Below are 18705 nucleotides of genomic sequence, written 5' to 3' on the forward strand. Positions count from 1 at the left end.
AGACTCACACAGCACATGGAATGGTGCCAAATGCAGGAAGATCACATGCCAGTGGGTACAAGGTCTTATGGATTCAGTGGCAGAGGAAGGATCTCAACGCTAGTGGGTCTCTACGTTTCTCCTCCAGTTCTCTTAGTGTCTCCACAGCAAGAAAGGGGAGGCAAAGAGACTGGGTCTAGCCCCCAGTAACTGTATCTCCTTCATGCCTCCAAATGAGGTCATCAGACTGTGACCTGATCGATAGGCTAGACTTCATCCCTTCACTCAAGTTGACAGGAAATTATGTAATTGTCACAACACGTGGTTGGACAATAGTCTTCAGGATCTTAAAGGTTGGTGCCACAGCCTCCTTGGTTTCAAAGATTCTGACCTTCCCATGTATATTTGACAGATCCGTTTTTCTGTTCAAATTCTACAGCATAATCATTATTTTTCCCCTTTAGACATTCTGATATATGTACAGTGATGTTGCACACTGTGGTATTATTTCCCAGATGACTAATGGTATCCAAAACATTTTGAAGTGTTTACTTGCCACACATCCTCTTCATTGAAATATCTACTCATGCCTTTTGTCCATCTCCTGATTATTTGCATTGGAGTTTTGGACATTCTTTATATTTTCTAGATTGGTCAGGGATGTATAAGGTTTGTAAATAATTTCTATCTATTTATAGCTTATCTTTTCTTTTTAAGTTTTACACAGGGCAAAAAAATTTTAATTTTGATGAAATCTAGTATGTCAATGCTTTCATTTTGTGGTACATGCTTTTAAGGTAAAGTTCAAGAATTTACCACTTGCCCTAGATAACTAAAGATTTTCTCTAATTATTTTTTCTAAAAATTTTATATTTTATTGTTGTTTATGGTTCGTTTTGAATTAATTTCTGTTAAAAGTATGAAGTTTAGGTTGAAGGGATTTTGTTTGTTTGTTGCCTACAGATGCCAACTTATTAACAATACTCCCCCCTCCTGTATTTAATTGATTTTGCACCTTTGTAAAAATTAGTTGGGTATATTTATGTGGGTCTGTTTCTGGCTTCTCTACCCTGTTCCATTGTTCTGTGTTTTTATCCTCTGCCAATACCATACCCTGACTGTAGCCTTAGAGTAAGTCTTCAAATCAGGCAATGTGAGTCTTCAGATTTACATTTCTTCAAAATGGATTTAGCCTAATTTTAAATCTGAATGTTTTTGGCTTTCTCTATTTGGTTTCCTGCTTTATTCTAGGGAAGAAAATTTTGCATAAGCTCTTTTTTGTTGTTGCAATTCCTGCAAATGCTATTGATTTTGCAACAACGTGTTTTCCAATCACTGTAAGAGAAGCCCACTGACTACTGACATCTGACTGCACAGGTTCTTGGTAAACATAGAACCATATGGATCCTGGTTACTGAGTCCAGATGTGCAAGGGTATGGAACCTCCTATATGCACCCTGTTCCTTTATGTACAAAATCTTAGGTAACTGTATGGATGATTCAAGGAATACATTCCCACTGGTGACATGAGATACAAGATGCATCGGGATATCAGTTTTTTCATATCTTTCATCTTCCTTCGGGCTCAAAGTAAGATGTGCTGGCTGGAGCTCCAAAAGTCTCATGGACTATGAGGGGACTTGTATGGACTGGGTCTTGAAGCTCTTTGGGGCTTGTATGGAAAGAGAGCATTTGGTCAATCTTTGTGCTTTTATCTTTTATAAAACAGGAAAAATATACCAACAAAACCCTGATCCATTACCTAGTAAATAGCTTGTATGCAAAAGTCAATATGTGATGGCCAGATAGTTATATAGAATGGAAAAATACCTGTAACAATTCTCATGGGGAAATCTCTCTGCCTTCATTGAAGCCAAAGACAACTGCTTTGGAGAAATTCCACTTTGTCCTTTGTCTTATCAGAGCATGGCACAATGATGACAGAATGGATCTGATTAATCTTCACAGTGTCAACCTTTTCAACAACGATTGGCCCTGAGTTCTAGTACGTGCAAATTTGGAGCCACTTCTCATATCATCTTTCAACTTGCTGACACACAGCTTCATACCTTCTTCTCTGTGTTCAGTGAATGATTGAGACAGATGTGGAAAGCATCAGATTCCAGATGAACCACCTGCCCTACTGTCCCACTATCTTGGATTTATACTGCATACATTTGCTGAGGTACCACTTAGTCCTGGTCAACCCTGGCTGGCACATCCTCCTGATATCAGGCTCCTGGAGCTGCCTGTCCATCTTAACCTCTATCCTGTGGTAAAATAGCCTCCTCCAGGAGCATACTCAGTGGGAGTATGGGGGTGGAGTCAGTGAGTTCGCAATGGTTCTGCACAACTGATACCTAAACTTGTGTTGAGTTTGGCAAACTGTTGGTTAAAATGGCACTTGTTATCAGAGTTCTGTCTAAGGTGGGTGGCTGGGCAGCCACTTAATGTGGAAATAGTAAATTTACACTCCTTACCTCTAATTCTTTTTTAACATTCATCTGCTCAATAGTGTTCTAGTGCCTGTAGTGATGTTCATTCTATCCATGAGTGTAAAAAATTAGATGGAACTTTGCTTGTAATATTTATTTACTCATTCTATGAAACTTATATTTCTGCTAAGTACTACATTTTTATTCTCTTGCATTTGTTACTTCAGTAAACAAACATAACATAAAAATAAAAAGTGTCAAATAACCAGAGGGTGACACACTCATTAGTTTAAGTTCTATTTTATGCTCCAAATTCTTGTGAGGTATTATGAGCACATGATGCAATTCCTGAGAGTGTTCAAAGAGTTAAAAACATTGTCAGAACAATAGGTGTAGATGCAGCAGAAGCAGTAAGGAGTTTTGCAAAGATGAACATAATATGTTCTGCGAAGAGCAGTTGCCTGTTTTGAATATATCGAACACAATGACTCTTGTCCAACTGGCCTACCTCTAAAGAACTGGAATCCTTCTCCTACAGTGAAAACATAGTTAAGGAGAAATCAAACAGTAAATGCTGCTCAGATGAAAGTGAAGAATATTGCAAGTGAGGAAGTTAATTGAGAAGCAATGGGGAAATATTTGAACAGTTTTATTGTTTCCTTTTCAGCTGTTAATAAATATTTTTATTAATATTTTAAACTCATAAAACAATCTAAGTTTTGTGTACCTCTTCTATTGTTATTCTTTGAGTAGTAATTGTATTAAATAATAAAGTACCTTTTTGTATATCTTTTTTTATACTTAAAATGGTAATTAGGGAAGTGAACTGGTTGTTAAATTATTTTAATTCCACCACTAGATGTAATGGTTACAATTTGGGCTGCTAACTGCAACCACTAGTTGCCCCATTGGAGAAAGACTAGGCTTCCTATTTCTGTAAAAAGTTATCATGTCAGAAACCCACAAGGACGAGTTCTGTTCTGCCCTGCAGGATAGATAAGAGTTGGGATTGGCTAGATAGCAGTGAATTTAGTTTGGGCTTATGCTGTGGTTAAAATCCCATTTGGGAATGAACTGTCTGTTTAGTGAGTGACAGTGGATTTGTATAGGTTGTAATTGGAATCAATCTCTTTTTAGACATAAAAGGAATTAAACAAGCAAATAGCAGTAATGGGAGAAGTTAAATGCCAATGCACAAGGTAATTGTTGCGGAGTCAGGAAACAACCTGAAGAGACCCAAACTCCCCTCCAGAAGTTTCCTAAAACTAGTGCTATTAATTTGGACTTTTAGCTTCTAAAGCTTAAAACAATGTTTTTTGTTTGTTTGTTAAATCCATCTACTTGTGATATTTCTGATATAGCCTTATGAAATAACCAAGACAGCAACTAACAAATTATATGAGGGTAAGTCAAAAGTATTGCTACAGAATCCTAACATTTATATTACACAATAGTAACCAGTATGAAGTGATAATTTCTGAAGATAGTCTCCATCTAGGTCTCAAAAATGCCCAAACAAAACAAACTCACTGTCATCGAGTCATAGCAGCCCCCTGTGGGTTTCCAAGCCTTTAACTGGTTATGAGAGCGGAAAGCCCAGTCTTTCTCCGAAGGAACTGCTGATGGTTTCAAACTGCTGACCATGCAGATCATAGCTCAACACATAACCACTAGACCACCAGGACTTATTCTATCTATGGCTATACACTTCTAAAAGCAATGATTCTATCTCTCTAACATGTCTGCATTCTAATCAAAATGGCAGTTTAGGCATATTCAAGAAATTCAAATTCTGTTACTTTTAAATGTTCTTTGAGTTATAGGAGGTCAGAAGGGACAAGATCCAGGTGTATGGTGGATCAAGTAAAGTTTTCCAATATTATCATAGGACAGCCTTTGTTCCCCTCAAATAACAATAAGGGACATTATTATAATGGGGTAAAAATCCTCAGAGGAACATCCTGAACTTTTTCTCAACAATACAATCAATTTTGTTAAACCTTTTTATTATAAGCCCCCACGATTTGCCCTATATCTTTTAAGAAAATCGACCAAGATTTCCTCTTTTGAAATAAGAAAGAAAACATCAAAAACCATTACCATGGTTTTTTGAAATGACCACTCACTATCTCAAATTTAACTGGACTTTTGGAAGCCATGGTTTTGACTGGTCCTTTTTTGAAGGCACTCCAGTGAAACTAAGCAAGTGTTTTACCGGGAGAACTTGTTTGTAGCTATCCATTGATCACAGGCATGTTTAAATATATTTTGTTTGTAATAAGCCCATGCATGTGTGAACTCAAACCCTATGAACAATGCTCCCTCATACATTAGCATGTATATTGTGTTAGGCAGGGTTCTCTAGAGAAACAAACCGGAACACTTATGATTATATCTATCTATCGATCAATCAATTGATAGATATATAAGTTTATAAAGAAAGAAGGAATACAATGGCTAATTAGTCCACACAGCCACACAGCAGTACAAAGGGCTCAGTTCAACTCACTTTCCTAGAGCAGTTAATATACTGAAGGTTCCTTCAACTCATGCAGGCTGAGGTACAAGGTCAAGGAAGGTGAAGGCACAGTCTGCCTTCACACAAGACAGGCAGACTCAGCCCACAAGCAGCAGACAGCAGGGTGGGGCAGCAACAGTCAGTAGCGTAGGAGTTTAATGAAGCAGGCCCCTATGGGGGTCTCAAGCTCTAGAGATGTATGCACAGTGACACATCCACAGGTTGGCTCAGCCTACAGGTAGTGCAGCACACAGCTGAGGTAAAGAACTAGCTCAAGCAGCAGCATGCTGGTCTGATCACCAGAGAGAAAGAAAGATGGGATGCCAGCCTTGGAAAGCATTTATCTCAGTCACCCTTCAAACAAGCTGTGAGCAGATTAAATTCTGCCCACATGTTCCTTTGGAGGACTAGTTGGCACAATAAACCTATCACCTATATGATGTATAAGGAGTCAAAAATGCTAATAGGGTTTGAGTTCATACATGCACAGGTTACAAAATTTTATGTTATTATTCCTTAAGAACTAGATATGTGTGTATATTTAATATGGTTGAGTATAATTTTGCAAATTTTGCACAGTATGTTGATATGTATTATTTTCATAAAATAAAATCAACATGAATATTAAAATAGTCATTTATCAGCATTTACTGCATGGCTTCTCTGGGCATGTTTGAGATTAGACATTTAGCAACTGTTCACTAAGGAATGTCAATATGGTGAGAAAGACAGACAGGTGAAGTAATGAAGATTAATCTGTGCCAGAACCAATAGTAGGGATTGATGCAGAGGGCACTAGAGACACTGATGAGGAAGAGACCAAGTCTTTTGGTTTCATGGCAAGGAGAGGTCAAGATTAGTTCCTTGCTGTTGGTCAAAATGTCTATGGGCCGGCTATCACAGCTAGGCGAATCATCAAAGGCATAGTGGCTATGTGTACTTGGATTTTAAAATGTGCTCCGTTTCTGGAAGTTTCAGGTCATACAGGTATAAGTATGGTACTTTTACAGAACTGTGTTGCCTGAACTCTAACCATATCTGAAAGTAACTAAACAACTCACTTAAACCTATATAGCAGTTCATTTGGCCAGTGTATTTCTAACTAGCCATTCTAAACTAGTTCTAAACATTGAAAACCCTGAGATAAGCTCTCTCCTGGAGTCTCAGCAAGGAACTTTCCCTGGGAAGGACACTTTCTCAAATATATCACAGACTGTCTGACCTCATAACCCACTCTCAGAAGCTGGGATGCTCAGATGGGCCTTCCAGGCAGATCTACACTAATCCTCATGGGCTGTTTATGCTGGGGACAGATACGCCTTCACTTTCTATTTTCATCTCTGTGGCATCGTCACATGCCTGGTTTATCTTGCCCTATCTATGCTGCTGTTTCAATGGAATATTATCATCACTTATATTCAAGGTTGTTTAGGAGACGTTAAACCACTCAACCTTTGTAAAAGGGGGAAAACTACTCTTTAATAAGAACCCTTAAGTGACTGGATCTGAGCTAGTCCCTTAACTTCCATTTGTACCCTGAAAGACTTTAATCATATGTTTGTTGTAAAATCCACATTAAAGATGAGAAAACCAAGCCTTGCTAAATAACACAACATTAAGAATATGGCCAACTTAAGACTTGAACTCCCATCCTTTTTAAGTCATGTGCTTTGTATTCCATCTAAGTCTTGGATTGGAGAGAAGCCCTTCTGGGCTTTATAATGTCAGGAATGACCTCTAGCTTTTGTTGAGGTATGCCAAGGAACCATGCATACCTGGGGTCTTGGCTCCCCTAAGTCTGGTCCAGGCATCCGAAACCCTAAATTTCCTGTTCATTTGAACCTGAGTCTGTTTCCTGAACATAGGCAGACCTCACAATCAACCACTCTTGAGGGTTCATAGAACCACAGTGTGCTTTCTCCCGGGCCTGAGTGGGTTGAGGTATGTGAGGACAGCATGGCCATAAGGGTTGGGTTGTTCACATGCATGCACCCAGGGCCCTTTAAGGCGTGGGCTGGATCCTTGTCATCAAGTAATGGGCAGGAGAACTAGGTGTCAAACTATAAGAAAAATCAAGAATTTTAAGCTTGAAACAGGTTTTGTAGGCTGTTATAAAGGGCAAAATATAAGGATAGAGCATATTTTACTTAATTTGTTAGATTTAATTAAAATTTTTAAATATTTTGATACCAGGTTTCCAATTGCACCCTTGGCTCAGGACCCACAAATCTAAGGGCATTGCCTGTGTCTTTGATTATTTAATTAGTACCTTTTATAGTGAATGGAGAAATCACTTCCCATATGAATGAATGAAGCTTAATTTTCTCATGTCTAACAGTCTTTAAGGATAGTCTTGATAGGATGTATTACCTTTTCTTGATCAAGAAGCTCCTGTAAAATAACTTGTCTTTCCTTGCACAGCTCTAAAAAGTCTTCTGAATGCAGAGTTTCATGTAAGGCAGGGAAGAAAGTCAGTTGGGTGCAATCCATGACCACCTTGTCTTGCTTGCTCTCAGCGTTCTTTGGCATCAGTTCATCTGTGGCAGCATAAAGCACATAGTTTTGGCATGGCTCCAGGAAAGCTGCAAACAGAATGCTTTTCCCAGTGTACCTCTTAACTGTCTCTGAAAATGAATGGCATGGCTCTGATGCATAGTGTTAGTTCTAATCACGTGGTATTGTAATGCTCCTCCATGTGATTCACTCTGGTTTGTGTGCCCAAAGATTTGGTGTGCCCAAAGCTGAGTGCTCTACAGTTCTCAAGGAATCCAGGGAAGATTTTCAAAATGAACTATGATGAAGCAATCATTTCCTGGAGGCTCATTTGATTATCCATTTACTTCAGGGACGGGCTGCCCAAAGGCACTAACTTATTTGTGCTTATTTACTAATCTGTAGTGGACAATTTAATATGGGTTTCACCATATCGCTTATGTTGCTTACTCTATCCTAGTGAAGGATTATACAGAAGCAGACTTTTATTTTGTAGGAAGGTGCTGTATCATTGGGAAAGAGACAGGTGGGAACCACATCTCAAAGCAGAATCTTTGATGTAGTGAAAAAAATGTGAAAATTTCACAATAGATTAGTAAGTAAGTAAGCACAAGTAACCCCATGCCTGCCTTGCTTATTGGGTAATCTGACACTGAATTATTTATATGAACATATTGAACACATTAATATATCAAAAATATTCTCAGCTGTTATAACTGAACAACAGAACAATTTATATATTAAATATCTAGACCAATAATTTAAAAAAATTTTCCTCCCATATGCTTTGGGTTATTTATCTAATATATATTTTCATTAATGGGGAAAACTTTTAAGCTCTCCATGGTATAGTTAATTGATCAGACAATTCCGTAGCCAGAGGGGGTGGGGGTGGGGGTGGAGGAAAGCCATTATTGTTTCAAGAGAGATTCCCTTAATGGTCTAGGTCTAGGTCTAGGGTATTTTCATTGGGATGATGAAGTTAAGGAAAAACATCTTAGTACTCCCTACTGTGGACCTGAAGCCTTTTATATTCAAAAAATATTAAAATCAGAATATTTAATAAAATTAATGATATATTACATGAACTAATAATTTGTTTAGCTACTGAACAAAAAGTTTAAATAAACAAAATACCTTGGTTTCTACCATTTGTTTGAGAAATAGCATCGTTTCTGTCTTCAATCTCCTGAAATATGACCAAATAAGAGAAAAATTAAATACAGCACCCTCATATGTACCTTATCTCCCATTTCACTGATTGACAAACATACATATGCTTGTGTCCCCTTTTGATTACTCATATGCTTTTAAGACTGACCATCAAGGAGACATAAATATTAAATTCTAAAGGAGTACAATAAAATACAAGCATTAATACTCAAGATCAAGGGGGGGGGGCTCTACAATCATCCATTAACTAGAGTAATTACCAAAGATCATGCCAAGATGTCATTCAATAGCATACTGAATGTCTGCTTCGGGGGGGGGCAATGGAGAAGGGAGCAGGGATGGCTAATTATTTTTCTTCTCCAGGAAATGTACTGCAGAAAAAAATTACACACCAACTTGGATAACCTAAGCCATTATGCTTAGTGTACCCATTATGCTTAGTATGGCAGACACAGAATTACAAACATTGTTTAGCTCCACTGATATGAAATATCTAGAAAAGGCAAGTGTAAAAAAATTTAAGACTATTAGTAGTTAGCAAGGGGAGAAGAAAGAGAGAAAAAATGAGCAATTGGGGAACAATGAGTATCTGCTGTTAATACCAAGTGATTATTGTAAAACATGACAAAAGTAATTAATATAACTCAATTGTACATTTGGACTATGTTGAAAGTCATTTCTAGATACCTGGGAGGATTCATGAATCTGTTAAACGACATCAAAACCAAATTATTGTATGATATATGTTGGTCTGCATACATTACCTACCTACATTCTAGCTTGTCCAAAGCACACATGACAGAATCACTATTAAAACAAAACGAACTGCTCAGCTGTGTACCCTCCCACTGAAAATACAACAAACACGGCACTTTTTAAAATGAGGTTACAGGATATGGCTGTTGTTAAGTGCTTTCAAGTGGTTCTGTCTCATAGCAACCCTGTGCCCAACAGAACAGGACACTGCTCAGCCCTGTACCATCCTCACAATTGTTATTTTTAGGCTCAGTGCTGTAGCTACTGTGTCAATTGAACATCTATCTATTGAACATCTTCCTCTTTTCCACTGAGTCTCTACTCTAGTGTATGAAGTCCTTCTCCAGGGACTGGTCTCTTCTGATACCGTATCCATGGTAGGGAGAAAATTCTCACCATTCTTGCTTCTAAGGAACATTCTAGTGGTCCTTCCACCAAGACAGATGTGTTTGTTCTTCTGACAATCCGAGGTACTTTCCATATTCTTTGTCAACACCCTAATTCAGGCGCATCAATTCTTCTATCATCTTCCTTATTCATTCTTCAACTTTCACAAGCATATGAGGTAATTGAAAATACCATCACTTGAGTAGACATCCTTCCCCTTCAACACTTTAAATAGGTCTTATGCAGCTGATTTTACCAATGCTATCTGTTTGATTTCTGTTTTGCATTGTTTGAAACTAGCTTGGGTGTCACAAAAATTGTTATTTTACCTTTTGCGTGTGGAATGTAACACATATAACGAAGAACGTACTATTTGTCGTTCCACAGCCCATTGTAAAAGAGTGACATTATCTCAGTAAAGTACCCACCACCCCATGTAGATTCTTCTTTTTATTTCTCTACCCTCCTATCTTATCTTTGTATACCTCCCCCCTCTTCCCTACCACTTGCCCTCCTTATAGCTTCAAAGTACTTTCCTTTGGTGTGAAAAACTATTTTTCCCTTTATAATAAAGGTGTCATGAAATATTGATCTTTACGATATTAATTAACTGTACTGTGCTCCAATTTAGTCCATGTCACGAGGTGTTTGATAGACTCATTATTATATTCTATTAAGGATGTATAATACTCCAGTTTGTGTCTGTAACTGACTTTATCCAATTTTGCACAGAGTTTTGATTGTTTCCACTGTTTTGGTGTTATATAAATTGCTGTGGTAAACAGGGTGATGCATATATCTGTTCCAGTTTCGTCCTTTTTAGTTCTTTAGGGTATTTATACAATAGAGACATAGCAGGATCATGGGGTATTTGAATTCACATTTGTTTCAAGAAGGGCCATACTGTTTTCCACAGTGGCTGTACAATAGTGCCATCGCACTCATCGGTGTTCCAATCTCTCCGTAGCCTATCTAGCATTTATTATTTTCTATGTTTTTGAATTTTGCGAAGATTATCCATTTGAGGTGGTATCTCATTTTTGTTTTAATTTGTATTTCTCCTAAAGCGAATGCGTGAGAGCATTCTTTCATATGATTGTTGAATGCCTGAAGTCATATTTTGTAAATCATCCATTCATGTCTTGTGGCCATTTTTTGATTAGGTTATTTGTGTTTTTCTTAGTAAGGTGGTTTTGTTTCTATAGATTTTTGAAATTAGCCCTTTATCTGATATATAATTGTCAATTATTTTTCCCCAATCTGTATATTCCTTTTTTACTCTTTGAAGGCAGTTTTTCAAATGTACAAAAACATCATATTTCAGAAGGTTTCCGTCTTTTATTTTGCTTCCATAGTGTTGGAAGTGTTTTCATAATGTTTGGTAGTGTCCTTATGCCTTATATTAGGGCCGTGTGTTTGTCCCGATTTATTTCATTGGTGATCTTTGATTCTAAGGTTTATATTTATGTCTTTAATTCATCTTGAGTTAATTTTTGTTCATAGTGTGAGGTATGGGTTTTGTTTCATTCTTCTGCAGGTGGAGATCCATTTTTTTTCAGCATTATTTATTGAAAAGGCTATCTCGAGTTAATGCTTTTTAGTCTTTTATCAAAAAGCAGGTCTACATATATATTGTTGTACCAACACCAATTATTATTGTGGTGACTATAAAATAGGTTTTGAAATCTGGGATTTAATGCCCTCCTACTTTGTTTCGTTTGCTTTGGTTTGTTTTTTTACACCTTTCCTGAATTTACTTTATTATTATTTTTTTAATTGTTATTAATTGGGAGTTAATACATATATCATTCCATAGTTCAATCATGTCAAGCAGAATTGTACAATTGCTACCACAATGTTTCCAAACATTGTTTTTCTTCCTGGACTCCTTGACATTGTCTCCCTTTTACCTACCCCCTACCCCCTACTGCACCTTCACCCCCTTATTCTACTTGCTGTCCCTATAGGCTCATCAATTCTGGGTTTCATATACCAAAACCTGGAAACACATATAACACAACTGCAAGAGGTGGCTTTTAATGTGTTTTGTTTTTTATTAGTGTACTGTTTATCCTGGGTTTCTTTATTTTCCATATAAGATTGGTGATTTCCCCCCCATTTCCTATAAGAATTATGCTGGGACTTGGGTCAGAATGGCATTAAATTCATAGAGTGATATTTGATTTATTGACTGCTGCTTCTATGAGCATTGATTGTGGATCCAAGCAAGATGAAATTCTTTACAATTTCAATCTTTTTCCATTTATCATGATTATTATTATTCTTCTGGTTGTGAGGATTTTTGTTTACATTTTAAATAGCAATTCATACTGACAGTTGCTGTCCTTGATTTGCATTAGCGAATGCTTCAAGTTCTTCACACTTTCAGCAAGGAAAGTTGTAGCATCAGCATATTTTGGGTTGTGAATAAACCTTTCCCTCATCCTGGTGCCACACACTTCTTTATATAAAGCAGCTTCTTTTATTATTTTCTCAGTATTCAAATGGTATAACTATGGTAAAAGGATATAACTGTGATGTTCACCTTTTGTGTTTTTTTAAATCATTTTATTGGGGCTCATACAACTCATCAAAATCCATACATACACCAATTGTGTAAAGCACACTTATACATTTGTTGCCCTCATCATTCTCAAAGTTCGCTTTCCTCTTTGCAATGCTTCTTTGCTCTGTTTGAAAAACTGCCTCTTGGTCCATGTACAGATTCCACATGAGCACAAGTAAGTGTTCTGGAATTCTATTCTTCTCAATGTTATACATAGTTGTTTATACAGTCACATGTCAATATAGCACAAGTTATTATCCTTCTGTTATTCTCTACTTTCAGGCAAGATCCATTTGACATCAGCAATTAGTCCTCATTCCACTTCCTCTTATGAATCCAGCTTGAATTTCTGGCAGCTCTCTGGTGATGTACTGCTGTAACCATTGTTGAATTCAGCACATTTTACTTGCATCTGATAGCAATTATTTTGTCTGATAATTTCCCCATTCTTGGGTCACCTTTCTTTGAAATGGGTACAAATACAGATCTTTTTGAGTAGGTTGGTCGGGTAGCTGTCTTACAAATTTCATGGCATGGATGAGCAAGTACTTTCAGCTCTTGATCAGCTTTTTGAACTATTTCAATTGGGCTCCTGCCTTCAATGCAGCTTGGAATTCTGCCGTAGATACCCTTTGTTTTTGATAGTATGGTATTGTTGACGTGGTTGAATAGCAAATTTTTTTCTCAGATAGTGACTGTGTATTCTTTCCATCTTCTTTTGATCCTTGTTGCATTGTTCAAATATTTTTCCCATAGACTCTTTCGATATTGCAACTTGAGCCTTAATTTTTTCTTCAGTTCTTCCACGTTGTGAAATACTGAGTATATTTTGCCTTTTGGGATTTCTAACTCCAGGTCTTTGCACATTTCATCATCATACTCTTTTGTACTCTCAAGTTGCCTTTTGAAATTTTCTGTTCAGCTCTTTTCACTTCATTTTTTTTCATTAACTTTCACCACTGTATGATCAAGAGCAAGAGTCTTCTGACATTGACTTTGGCCTTTACTTCCTTTCCTATCTTTTTAATGACCTCTTGCTTTCTTCATATAAGATTGTTCTTGCTATCATCCCAAAATCCATTCCTTAGTGCTCAATCCATCACATCTGTTCTTGTGGTTTTCTCTAAAGGCAGGTTGGATATATTCAAGGTCATAGTTTGGTTCTCATGCACTTGCTTTAATTTTCCTCAGCTTCAACCTGAACTTGTACATGAATATTCAATTTTCTATTCCACATTCAGCTCCTGGCCTTGTTTTAGCTGATGACATGGAGTCATTTTTCCATTGACTCTTCCCAGAGATATAGTGAATTTTACTCCTTCCTATATATTTATCTGGCAAACAGCACGTGCATAGCTGTGTTTATGATCTTGGAAAAAAGTTATTTATGATGAAGTCATTGGATTTGCAAAATGTTATCATGCATTCTCCAGTTTCATTTCTGTCACCAAAGTCATAGTATCAGACCACTGATCCTTTTTATTTCCAATTTTTGCATGCCAATTGACAATAATTATCAATGCATCATGATTGCATATCTGATCAACTTCAGATGAAAGAAGTTGGTACAATTCTTAAATTCCTTTATCACTAGCTTTAGTGATTGGTGTGTAAAATTGAATAATAGTTGTATTAACCGAACTCCCTTGGAGGCTATTGATATTATCCTATTACATATAGCATTGTACTTAAAGATAGATCTTGAAATATTGTTTTTGACAATGTGTCAGCATTCCTCTTGAATTTGTTATTGCCTGCACAGAAAACCATATAATTGTCCAACTCAAAAATTGAATATAAGAACAGTGAAAGGATCAGTAATTCCTCTGGTGTGAAGAGAGGGAGAAGGAGAAACAGGGTAGTTTAAGAAACTATTGTGTATGTTCCTGTATTTGTAGCTAAATGACAGCATTAACTTGTTGAAATCCAAAGAACTTTCTAACCCAAAGAGGAAGCTGTAATAAAGACTATGGGCTTTACCTAATAACCACTGTTCATTCATTCGTTTTAACAAATGTATCGGAAGAATGTAAAATGTTAATTGAAGATATAATGTAGAGGGTGATGGGTATGATGTATGTTTTTGTATTTTCTGGCAATTTAAAACAGTTCTGAAATGAAAATTACTGGTGAAAATGAGGTAGGGAAACTTCTATGTATCTTCTGTCTCAAACATAGCATGAGAGCCTATGTTTTTCCCACGGAACCAAGTCCTTACCTTGTCAGTTGCTTGGCGCAGGGCCACCAGTGGAGACAAACGTCTGATTCTTCTCCTCATGCGAGTAGGTCCTTCTCTCCAGTCCAACTCCCACCGTGACCAAGGCATGGTTGCCATTGTCTGGCCCCACAAACCCAGCTCCCCAAAAAGTTGCTCCTTGGTGCTGGCCCACGCTTTGGCTGCCTTCATGTGGCCACATCTCTGTCTCTGAGGAGGAGAAGTGCGACATCACGCTGGTTACATTGGCCTTCTGGACTGACGACGGACCTCCTCTGCTCAACAGTTTCCATAACTGTGTGGAAAAATACCACCCTTTCCCCTCGCCCCACATGGGCATGTAGGAATTCTTTGAAGTTAGAACCAGGCTAGGAAATGGAAAGTTATGTCTTGGCTTTGAGCACTGATTCTAAATTGGAGAAAACTTATGTTCCTTTGGCCACTAAAAGTGCCTGCTAGAAAACACCATGTCCCAGAGGTCTTAAAGGATGAACGGACAGCTATTTTATAAAATTTGCAGTGAATTTATAACATGGACAAACAATTTCCCACATTACTCAGGTGGTTCAATGGTAAAATTGTCAACTTTCATGCAAGAGATCTAGATTTGATTTCAGAGAAAGGATTTCCTTCTATTTATCAAAGAAGCTTGCATGTGGTTGTAATGTTGATGAGGTTTCAATGGACCTTTCAGACTATGATTAGGAAGACAGGTCTTTTAACAATCAGTCAATTAAAATTTTACGGGTGCTAAATCCATTAGATGGAGGAAGAAAAATCTTCTCAATAAACAGTGCTGAAAAAATTGAGTTTCCCCAATGAAATAGGACTCATGCCTCACACTATAAACAGAAATAAATTCAAAATGGATTATGGCATTAAAGTGTGCATACTAAAGTCATAACATTTTTAGAGGGACAACGCTGTCAGGCCTGATTTTCAGAAGCGGATTTTAAAATATACCATAAAAAGCATCAATAGGAAGAGACAAATAAATACCTCGCCGCTCTTAAAAATGAAAGTCATTTCTTTCACCAAAAAACAACCAAGAAAAGTGAAAATGTAAATTACCAACTGGAAGACTATTTTTAGAAACCACATACCTGACAAGAATCTAATAATAAAACTATATATAAAATTTAAACAATTTAATAAAAAAGACAAGCCAATCATAACATAGACAAAGGATTTGAATAGACATTTCACCAAAGAAGACATTTGAATGGCTACCAAACAGGAAAAACACCTCAGCATTACTAGCCTTCAGAGATGCAAATCAAAACTGCAACAAAATACCATTCCACTCCCACTAGAATGGCTAATATTAACCAGCAACATAAATAAAAAATAACAAATTCTGGCAAGGATGTGGGAAAATTGGGAATGAAAAATTACAAAACCATAAAACAAAAGCAGTGTGGTAGTTCTTAAAAAACACTGACAGAACTTTCATATGATTCAGCAATACCATTCCAACATAGGCATATATCAAAAAAATTGGAAAGCAGAGATTCAGAGACTTGCTGCATTATTCACAAAAGCCCCAAAGTAGAAACACCTTAAATGCCATTCAACAGGTGAATAGAAAAAAGAACATTTAAGTATATAATACAATGGAGAAATGAAGTCTCAATACATGTTACCGTATTGATGGTACTGGAAAATTTATGCTGAGTGAAACAGATCAATCACAAAATGGAAATTACTATATGACCTCACTTATATAAAAAGACAAGAAAGGACAAATCTATAGAGAACAAACTCCTATTACAGGACTTACCAGGGATGGCAGGAAGGGGAATAGAGGATAGTTTGTGGTGATGGAAACTTACATTGATTAAGCATAGGTTTTTTTTCAGCCAATTGTCAATAAGTTGTCCACCTGTACAAAGTTGACTTGGCAAAGTTGTGTGATATCTTTACAACTGTGACACACACAAAAGAGTAGCTATTGAGTACAAACACCTCATGGGGTTTCATGCCTTGGTTTGGAGATATGGTGGTTAGATGTTATGACAATTTGATGGTACCTATGTGGAAGTAGGTGTGGAGTCCAACCGGTCAATCAGGTGGTAGGCTCCAAGGGAGTCACTGACCTTGGAAAGCAACCTAGGGGCTGTCAGTTTAATGTTCATGAATTGAACATGAACATGTTCATGAACATGAGTCCACTCACGACCATCTAGTTTATGTGCAAACAGACCTTGTATCCATAATACTCTGCACTCATGGGCCTCTGATCACCCTGCTTCCAACTTCTGTTTCATCAGCCTGCTGCAACTACATGTATCTGAAGAGGGTTCTGGTTAACTAGGCTGGGATGCCTTCTTGATGTAAAGGTTTTTTTTAAAAACCTTCTTGATTTACAATTACTTCTTGATATAAAGCTCTTTCTTAGACATACATGTGTGTCACTGGTTTTGTTACTCTAGATAATCCAGCCTAACACAGGAGATGTAGGCTCATAGATTCATGGGACATCCAAGTTAACTCTTCTAATAATGCGTTAGGTATTCCTCTTTGTTGTGTAGTTCCTAGGATCCTAAAAGCATTCACTTGAAAATCCAAGGGACAAAACCTAATCTGTATTTCCAGTAGCAGGAAATGAAGAAGGAGATTCAGTATTAGAGGAGGAAATGAAATGTGTGGCTAATTGCTCACATAAACAACTACCTCCTGCCTGGTCTTGGCACAAGGGACACCATTTTGAATCCAGCACCTTCTTGGTTCTCAGAACTCACCTCTCATGGGCCTCCCTCACATCGGCCTTCCCTCCCCTCGCTGAAAATCACCAGTTCTGAGAACCAGATATCCCCGAGAAAGAATGTTCTTTGAAGATATGTTTACTTCACCTGCCCCCGGTACCTATAGATAAGATTAACGACCACTTCCCTGCATCCTTTGAAGATGTGTTTATTCCACCCATCCCGGACCTATAGATAAAATTAATGAGCGCTTCCCTTTGAAGTCCCTGTTCGCAGCTGTGCCTCCCACCAGGGGATATAAAAACGCAGCCAGAAATTCCCCTCGCGCGGTTTCATTAGCTCAATACGTGAGTTATTGAACCCGTCCGCAAGCTTCTCAATAAAGCCTGCTTCTAAAACTTTACCAATTGGACCTTTAATTCCGCTTGGCGCCCCCAAAACCCTTACATCTCCTTTATCATGAGACCAAAAGAACTGGATGGTACCCAGCTGCCATTACTGAATATTTGATCCTGGATTCCATAGTCGAAATCTAATCAAAATGGGAAAATGCAAAACATAATTTTAAGTTTTCCTAGACTCTAGACTTCATAGAGCCATGGACGGTGGATGATCCACTAAAGTTATTACTGTGAGTTAATATTTATATCTTGAACAAAAAATATTCCCTAAAGTTTTCTTAAAACCAAATGATTATTTAGTTTAACTAGTGCAGTTGTCTACCTTGAACACTATACCCTTTAAAAGTATATATGGGGTCAAATTGAAAACAGCAACTCAAAATTTTATATAGGAATCTTAGGATGAAGTGAGTTTAGGTTAATGAGGGATTAATAACAGAAAAAAGAGAATGAGAATGGTTACACAACTCAAATAATGTAATTAAAGTCACTAATTTGTACAAGTAAAAACTGTTTAATGGGTGTATGTTTTGCTGTGCATATTCTCATCCATCACCACAAAATAACTGTTTTTTTTAGGAAAATAATCTGGTATACAATCAATCATGGGGATAGCATAGGGCTGGGCAGTATTTAATTCCATTGTGTATGGGATGAGGCTGACTTAACAAAAGTTAACAACAGCAACGCTTGAACAATGATGCTGAAGATACTTACCCCAGTCGTCGGAATTGACCGTGTAATGAGAGTTAACATACTTGCTACTAGTGTGTTGACTTCAACAAGTCATTCCTGTTCATGGACCTCATATTCGCCAACTATTAAATTTTAATGTTAGATATAGATGATTCCTAAGGCCCTTTCCTATACTATTATTAAAGAATATTCAGGTTTCTGGTTTCTGGAATGTTCATCAAAGTTTAATGTTCATGAATTGAAGTATGCTCATTAAAAACTAGTTTATGTTGTTTTTGTTTTGTTTTAAAAATTTGTAAAATCATCTGAATTCTTCCTTGCAAGTCTGGCTAGACCAGAGGATGTACACTGGTACAGATAGGAACTGGAAACACAGGGAAT

At 37.2% G+C, this 18705-nt stretch overlaps 1 protein-coding gene and 1 pseudogene across 1 annotated transcript in view; both read right to left on the minus strand.

Moving 5' to 3' along the window:
* Nucleotides 1-18705, minus strand: part of WDFY4 (WDFY family member 4) — a 404997-nt gene that overhangs the window by 130786 nt on the left and 255506 nt on the right. Inside the window, exons 40-42 of the mRNA XM_004716253.2 lie at nt 14526-14732; nt 8563-8614; nt 7303-7469 (exon numbers count right to left, since the gene is read on the minus strand). Of these exons, the coding sequence (XP_004716310.1) occupies nt 7303-7469; nt 8563-8614; nt 14526-14732 (426 nt within the window). The remainder of the gene's footprint in view (nt 1-7302; nt 7470-8562; nt 8615-14525; nt 14733-18705) is intronic.
* On the minus strand, nt 1222-4573 carry LOC105979828 (annotated as a pseudogene).

Source organism: Echinops telfairi, unplaced genomic scaffold (genome assembly GCF_000313985.2).
Source record: "Echinops telfairi isolate 266 unplaced genomic scaffold, ASM31398v2 ScPeMD7_7465;HRSCAF=8503, whole genome shotgun sequence".
Lineage (NCBI taxonomy): Eukaryota > Metazoa > Chordata > Mammalia > Afrosoricida > Tenrecidae > Echinops > Echinops telfairi.